The following is a 9,041-nucleotide window of genomic DNA, read 5'->3' on the forward strand; positions in this document are numbered from 1 at the left end:
GACATGTGAGCCACTTGGTGTAGAAGTTTGATTTTCGTTTATATATATTCAGTTAAATGTTATCCTTCAACCTAAACATGTACACTAACACAAAAACGTGTCTGTGCACATGTGTCATTTTATTCTGAGTTTTACAAGTGGCAAAAACGACTATCCATATACAGAAACACTGCACTGCTTCTACTGGCTAGTGTTGTATAAGTAAGCGCTCCCCAAATGTCAGAAGGTTTAAGCCCAACCATAAAAGTGATGCTAATGAAGAGGCTTTGGTACGTACCTATGATGCATACAAATGCTTGGGAATATTCACAGTCTTTCTGGACAAACTTCTCTTTGCCATCTACTCCTCGTTCAATACTGACACAATCTCCACCATCAGGTGTTACATTCTCATTCCATGGAGGATAATTTGTTAAGGGATTTGTGACGTTGCTCAAAGATGTGTTTGAGGACAACCACTGCCATACATTGCCATAAGCCCGATAGCCTCCAATCCACAAAGAGATGAGTGCTGCAATCAGACAAATGATACCAGTAATACTTATATATAAAGTGTGACAGATAAAATGCATTCATTTTGATATCACTTTTTATAATTGAAAAGAATTGGATAATCTGAATCAATTTTCTCTAAAATTAACACGTAGCTGGAAAAAGTAAATATGTAGTTAATACTATTGGCTAACAATTAGGAATTAAAAATGGTCGACAATTACATGCAAGGTCCAGATTAAACCAAAAGAGCTGTAAGACTAGCTGTGAAAAAGAGAGATAAGAAGAGGAGTGAAAAAGTAGAAGAATGAAGGAAAAGAAGAGGAAGGAGAAGAAAATGGTAAGGGGAGAAATTGGAGAAAAAGGAAGAAAAGAAGAAAAGAGAGAAGACTAGAAAAATAATATGGTATAGTAAGGGAGGAATAAGATGAAGATGAAAAAAAAAATAGAATACAAAGAAAATCGATGAGAAAATGGATAAGGGAGGAGGAGTGCAAGTATGAAGAGGACAAGAAAGATAAAAGTAGGCAAGGAGGAAAAGTAAAGAAGAAAGAACGAAGAACAGAGTATATTGTAGTAAAAACTCTTATTAATCCAATGCTTAACATGTGACTTTTATGTTTGAGCAGCTTGAGAAGGAAAACAACCACGATGATGATGATGATGATGATGATGATGATGATGATGATGATGATGATGATAATATAGCAACAGCATGAAAACTATGATGATAATATACTCGTACTAATCTTTCTTTTTATAAAGTACTTCAATCCATCAAGACTTGCTAGCAAAGATTATAATATCACTAAAGAATTATCCTTGGATATAACTTTATCAAGTTTAATGTTTATTAGCGACAGAAATATTCTCTCCTAACTTCGTGGTACTGTATTGCACAAATAGCTTTTAATTCTCTTCGTGGCAAAAAAATTATCTCTGTTGGTGAACTTATTACCAGCAGGCTACTGTCAAAATGTACTTAACACTGTACATAAGTTTCAATAAAACATCACCTAATTCTTGGGCCATTAATATTTATTCAGATCAATTACGCCCTTACATAATTCAGAGTGTGACTAAATAAAATAAACAATTGTCAAATTGCTGCACATAGATTTGTGCCAAATAGGTCACTGTTTAACTTGGAAATTCAATATTAAGTTTTGTGAATTGTTTTGAATAAAGTAGGCGAAGAAACCTCTGTTTGGCCACAGTAAGAATTCGCTTAGGAATGTTGCTAATTAAAACATTTCGCTTAGGAATGTTGTTAATTGAAACCTCAATGATTCCAATAAATATTATTTAACAGCCTATTTATAATTTACATCTTCGATACCGTAGCCTACTTTTTTATTGAGTAAATAATAGGAACTGTTCTCTCAATTTCGTCCCAGAAAGAAACAAAGTTGTTCCTACTTTATTCAGTTGGCTCTTAAAACATCTGAAGTTACTTTTATGAGATTTTCTTGCACTGGAAGTATTGTATCAAGTGGTCATAGTGTGCAAATATGGATGCAAACATTTTCAAGAATAAATTGAAATCAAAGTCCTTCAATATCGTAAAAAAATCACAAATATAAAATATTACGAACAACTGTCCTTTATCTGACACCAGTAAATTAAAATCCCATAAAGAAAATGGCCTTCTAAAGTAGTGTAGGGTGAGCTCGAAATAAATTATACAAACTAAACACTGTATCATCTTGATAATCACTTTCTATACAGTACTGGTACGTACTTAAATATTTTCTCATTATACTAGTAAGAGAAAAGTAGAATGGACTTGATTTTCATAAATGTTACTTACAACAATTTTCAATAATAATGATGAATATTTCACATACGTACATTCCCATGAATTTCTCATCCCCTTAGAAACAGATTCCAATGTTTCTATGTTAGGAATATCTGCCAAATGACCACTCTCTGCTTCACATGTCTTTGCTGCAGAACTCCAAGAAAGCTTTCTGTTGAAAATAATGAACTCACGACCATGCACGCTGAAGTTATGTTTCTCAAGAATTTCCTGGGATGTAGCTGTAACATCACAACAATACTTTGTACTATACATATAATTTTACAATATGTTTATGCCAATTTAAAATATACCGGTACTAATTATAATATGAGTAATGCTATATTTAGTATTTAAATAGCGTTCATTTGAATTATAAATGTTATTTAGGGTGAGAGACCAGCTTTTCACCTGAGACGGAACAGGCCAAATGACCTAAACCCTGATAGCTATTGATGATGATTTAGGGACGACGGTATGATGACACTGTGATTATGAACAAATTATGAATTGAAAATGGCAGGGAAGGGGAGGGGAGTTTTTGCAATAACTGGAAACTTACACCTTTCTATATTTTTGTATGAATTTTCTTTCTTTGAAATAATAATAATAATAATAATAATAATAATAATAATAATAATAATAATAACAACAACAACAATAATAAAAATAACAATAACAATAATAATAATAATAATAATAACAATAACAATAACAAAAATAATAATATAAATAATAATAGCAACAACAATAATAATATAATAATAATAATAACAATAATAATAATAATAATAATAATGTAAATGATGATGGTCGCTGTTGTAGATGATGAAGACGATGATGATAATGAAGACAACAAAATGATGTGATGACTGTGAAGATGACCATAATGATAGTGGTAATGATTGAGAAAGTAATGACGATGATAAAGTTTCAGAGAATGACAGTAGTTTAATGATAATATCGATGATGATGATGATGATGGTGATGATGATGGTGACAAAGGTGATTGATTACAGTTGTGGTGATGACAGAAATAATGACAGAAAATATGACAATGACGAAAGAAGATATAAGCAAACAACATATGCCTACCTTCTTCACACAGGAAGCTCTGAACAATGGTACAGTTTGCGGCCTCAAACAATGGCTCCTCAACATTATGTCCATCCATCTGCAGGCATAAGTGAGAGGATGAGTGCAGATTGTACTCCTCTTTCCAGGGAGGATAGCCGTCTGCTTGGGTTCGACTAGCAATCACACCCCCAGTCCCCAGCCAGTGCCATGACTTGTCATCCAACCTGCCGCCAAGCCACACTTGCTTCAAGTCTGAAAAGTGGAATAATCAATAATTTTAATATGATGATTGATGAGATAAAGAGAATGATTCTTCACATTAACTGCTATGGTTAGCCATGAAAGCACGTGACAGAAAAAAGTAAGAACATATCCATTCAAAATCTGACTGGTTAAAAGTTTTTTATGTGTAACACTACATGTACTAGGTGCACAAATTGAAAGCAAGCCTACTTATCAGTTAAGCCAAGAGCAACTGGAAAAAGCCTTGTGTGTTATATGTCAAGTGGTCGGTACCAAAAACAACCTATAAAGTCCTACACTAGTAAATAACATCAGGCGAAAAATACGACACAATCTTGGCCTTGAAAATGTATCAACTGCTGTAAAAGTCAGGAATATTTAATTACAATACTAATATTATTTACGTTGTAAACATCCGATACAACGTCAGGGAAGCTTTCCGAGTTAATTTGAAGGATCAGATAAAAGATAAACTTTGGAAGGAAGCTTTATTAATCGCACTCCCAGAATTGCCTAGAACAGCTGTTGCTTTATTCCGTACTGCAACAGGGCATGACTGTCTAGGCAGCCATCTTCATCGCCTAGGTATCCTACCAAGCCCATATTGTATCCTCCGCAATACCTTGGACGTTATGAACGCTGATCACATCAAAATTTGCTCATCACTCTCAGCTAGCAATTTTGTGGACAGATACTGGGAGGCCAGAGAAAAAATGATGAATTTCTAAACTATTTACTTTTAAGTTGTACTCTTGCAAATTGTCTTTGTATATTCTCTATTTCTTTTGCTTTTGGTCATTGTAAGGTTAATGGCATTTGTCAATTACCTCTACATTAAATAAATAAATATTATTTATGCGACACATTATTTTATTTTTATCACAGTTAAAGTTTTCCTTTGTAATGTTTACTAAAAAATACCGTAACTTTCTTTCTCGGATAAATTTTTACAGAACTACTTTTAAAGCAATATTTTTTTTTATTTGTCACATACAATAAACAGATACCAGGAGCCTGAATTAAGTACCGGTACATTTTTATAGACATACATCCAGACAATTGCATACTGTAAAAGAGATAATCTCTTATAGTGCAAGATCCTGAACAATAAAGAAAAGAACTTACAATGGAATGCTATAAGGTGAATGGTGTATCTGCAACTAATCTAGACTCACTGGACAATAACAAAATCAACAGCAACAATGATTTGCCATTGTTAAAAGATAGGATTCCGTTTTGTCTCAATATTTATTTTCTTTTACTATATTTGAACTTTTTCTCAGATATTTCTTTAGAAGTTAATCAAACAATGATGACATCATCATCCCTGCCACCACCACCATCACCACTGCCACTACCACTACCACCACCACTACCATGCATCAACATCATTACTGCCACTTCACCATCACCACTACCAGCCAACAACAAAAGTAGGTAATGGTAGCAGCAAAAGTAGTAGTACCGGTAATAATATTGATATGATTGTAATAATAATAATAATAATAATAATAATAATAACAACAATAATAACAATAATAATAGCAACTTACTCAATGGTGAGGAAGCCAGAAATGTTGAAAGGAGCTTTGCTTCTTGCAGGTTACTGACTACAGCAAGGTAACTACCAATATCTCTGCAGACAGTGACCGCTTGGTCCCATGTAAGAGGAGCCTGATACAGTGAATATTTATGTCCTCTGTCTTCTAGTTCGTTTTTAACAGATAGTTTCACTTCCAGACCTGAACACACAGAAACTACTGTAACCATATCAACTTGACAACCTACAAAATGTTTTACCGAGAAAAAAAAATTGTCACAAAAACCCAGTAGGCCCTACTACTTCATTTGACAGGAGGTTGTTCTGTTCTGGAAGTTAGCAGCGAGAAAAATCTCACCCCACCGTCACTTGGGATTGAACAAGGAACTTTCCAGTCTGTAGTCATTTGCTGTACCAATAGAGCTATCTGAGTACATATATAATATACGTATTACAAAAATTCTTAGCTTGAACGCCCATAAAATTTTCTTTAGCGTCAAAATTAATATTCACATTACTTAACCGAATGTAAAATGTATACTACTCACTTTTCTTTTTATAAATGAATTAATATTTAATATTATAATTCTGTGGCAGAAACCGCAAAATTGAGATTTTTTTTGTTAAAAAAGCTATTTCTGTTCCGTCGTTCCATTTAGAGAAGTTGCTAGCTTGAATGCCTATGCAATTTTCTTTATCGTCAAATTATAAATTAATATCCATCTAGCCAAGCTGCTAGCTTGAACACCCATATACTTTTCTTTATCGTTAAATAATACATCATGATTCACATTACATAACGTAAATGCTGGCGTGTACTGACCTTTTTCACAAATGAATGAATGTTTAATGCTACAATCCTGTGGTAGAAACCAGGATGTTGAACTTTTGCTGTGGGAAAACAACAAGCAAGAATGTTTCATTTCTGTTCCATCACTCCATTCGGATAACTTGTTTGAATCCTGTATTTCTTCACCTGTTGACTTCCACGTCCATTTTCCATTTTTATATCGGCCACCAACCCAAAACGCATTAGAATCTAAACAACAGAAATTACAGACCGATTATTTAGTCCTGACAGCTCAGCGACGCGAAAGAGGGGAAGTAATAAGAGTAGTGGGGAGAGTTCCAGAGTAGAGATAAGGGCGAGCGGTCGGTAAAGAAATGCAGTACAGCTTAACTGTACTGGAAACACAACGCCTTACCACATGCGAGACATCTGATCGAGTCGCTCGAGGTTCGTATTTCTGGGCTAGTGGGCTGTCGAATTTCGACAAGCCTGAGTGCGGCTGAGTCACCTCGCGCGATAATGAGTTTTTACGTTCCCACGGAGCGAGATTATATGACAAACTTCAGACCGGACTCACCAAGCCACGCGGCGTGGAAACAAGGCTTTACAAACATAACCCCTTGTGCGTTCGCTTCCCCTGCGGCCGGCCAGCAAGCGCGGAGCATTAGTTAGCGACGTGTATCAATCCTCAAGCTTATCCTACTCATTTATTGTTATCACTTGAGTACTAACCTTGTTACAAAAGATGCTGAAAGTGGTGTCCATCTGCATTGATGCATTCTTGACATCTTCTGATAAAATTAAACTGACTGCTCACGGAAACTATCACGCGTGGCCTTGAGGCGGTTTTTTTAAAGCGCTTCAGTAAAGCAAACTGATTGTTGAAACAGAACGCAATTAGGTCAGCTGACTGCAAAATGATGGACAGCTGTTGAGTGATTCACGGGTGGCAGCACGTTGGTAGACTATGTTATTGCTGTTCCGTGTGCTTGCTGTTCATCGCCCGGCCGCAGGGGGAAGCGAACGCACTGTATTAAGCATTGCAACCAGTGGCGGCTTCTCAAGGGGGTTGCAGGTTTGTACCCCCCCCCCCCAGTAATGTTCCTAATCTCCCGGCTTTGTTACTATTAAAAATATAATTTTATTTTACAATTTTCATTCATGACTATCTGCAGCTGGCGTCTTGTTTTGTACGTCTGCAGGAGCCTTCGAGCCTCTTGGTTTGCAAAGACGTTGAAAACCTAGGGAAGGTAGTTTATAGAGATGTTCGGCTAGTGCGGGGACAAGGGGGTTAGAGGTGTGGTCTACTGCTTTCCTCATTGAGAACGGTTTGTCGCACTCCCTGACATGGACACCAACGTCAGTGCAGAAGGAACTAAATTCGCTGGGAAAGTATTTGTTTCAACTAGACATTTGTCCGAAGTAATAAGCATGAAAAATGTATTCATTCGGCTTGTGCAACGGACAGTCGCATATTTCGCATATTACTTTCTCAATCTACATGCACACAAACGGCACAATATATAAAGGAGCTTGTATTTTGCTTTAAAGTTCTAAGAGTTGTCGTTCCGACAATAAGTACTGCTATCTCCCGACAGCCTACGAAAGCTGCATTTGAATTTTATGAACGAAAATGTTGCACTTGGTACTTGGTAGCATTCTGATGACGTTTCTGTGCTCAAATGTTTTTCATGTGGGTAAATCGCAATATAGAGAGCTCCGCCCACGATCTCTTCCACTTTTGGACATTCTGTTTAAATAGGCATGCTTGTATTTAGTCATTTTACTTATTAACTGCATATAAATTAGCTTTATGTGTATACACCCTCAGGTATACATGGTTTTAAACTTTAAAGTAAAGTATGTTTAACTCCTCTTCGATATCCATTGTGCACCACCATATTTTCAAACCACCAGCCGCCACTGATTGCAACATCGCGCCGGAAAGAACTTTCAGACAATAAATGTTAAATATTAAGTATTTCTTCTTTTTGAATCCCTAATTTGGTTAAGCAGGAGGCTCCTATCATCGACGCTTCTTACACATTGGAAAAATTACAATAAATTACATAAAATTTGGAATACAAATATTAATATTGTTCCGTAGACAATAAAGTATTATCTGCTAACAGAGAAGACAATAACTTTCAAATATCCATATACTGTATTACCACAGTCTAGTATATATACAGTCACGAAGCTCAATACGTAGTAAATATGCATCCATAGATAGTTGCTAACCACTAGGATCGCTAATATCGCCTCATTACAGACAATGCTAAATAGTACTGGCACAGTCTATTGTTTCTAGCACCCTCACAACTGAAGCTTCGTGACTGTATATACTAGACTGTGGTATTACAGTACAGTATCTAAGCTATTTATTATTGGGCAGGTATATAAATTAAACATTTTAGAATAAAAAAACAAAGGTTTTTATATTCAAGACGTTGACTTATCACAGCTAATACTGTATTAAAACAATTAAAAGCGAACAAATAACAAAATTTCTGGATTGAAAGATGCTGAATATAAAATACGCAAATTTCAAGAATTAATTGTACAGTAGAAACCTACTACAAAATTAAGGCTCCCCCAAACAGACGCGATACGGAATGCGTTACGATAGCGTTACGATTTTGCGATAAATGTTTTCATTGCGTTCAATGATTGTGTTCACACACACGCGATTATCGCAATATACGTTATTATCGCAGCAAGTAGAACGCGACGATTCTGCGTTCTATTCTCCCGGAGATGTAGATCGCGAAAACGCCACGCGTTTATTTTGATGCTGGGCTGAAGTGTGTCAGTTATGGATTCATCTGCAAAGGAAGAGGAACATCTCTTTCTTGGATGAGGATCGTCGCAGGCAAAGCAGGCGCAGGTAAGTCCATGGTAGTCATGTATGGTTAAGATAAACAATATAAAAATGTATAAAATGATGATTTAGCTTTTCTTTGCCAAGAACGTGAAATAAATAACAAGTACGCCTACCCGATTATAAACTTTATTTTTTTTTTTTAATTTGCTCTTTTTGTTGCAGGAGATTGTGGATTCACGAGTTAAATGCCACAAGGGAAGAAAAAGATGAATTTTAT

The 9,041-nt window shown here is 35.7% G+C and overlaps 1 protein-coding gene across 1 annotated transcript in view; it reads right to left on the reverse strand.

Moving 5' to 3' along the window:
- Nucleotides 1–3,178, reverse strand: part of LOC138694716 (C-type mannose receptor 2-like) — a 30,507-nt gene extending 27,329 nt beyond the window's left edge. Inside the window, exons 1-3 of the mRNA XM_069818742.1 lie at nucleotides 3,148–3,178; nucleotides 2,344–2,532; nucleotides 278–511 (exon numbers count right to left, since the gene is read on the reverse strand). Of these exons, the coding sequence (XP_069674843.1) occupies nucleotides 278–511; nucleotides 2,344–2,532; nucleotides 3,148–3,178 (454 nt within the window). The remainder of the gene's footprint in view (nucleotides 1–277; nucleotides 512–2,343; nucleotides 2,533–3,147) is intronic.
- Nucleotides 3,179–9,041: the final 5,863 nt, after the last annotated feature.

The sequence above is a fragment of the Periplaneta americana genome, chromosome 1, assembly GCF_040183065.1.
Source record: "Periplaneta americana isolate PAMFEO1 chromosome 1, P.americana_PAMFEO1_priV1, whole genome shotgun sequence".
NCBI lineage: Eukaryota > Metazoa > Arthropoda > Insecta > Blattodea > Blattidae > Periplaneta > Periplaneta americana.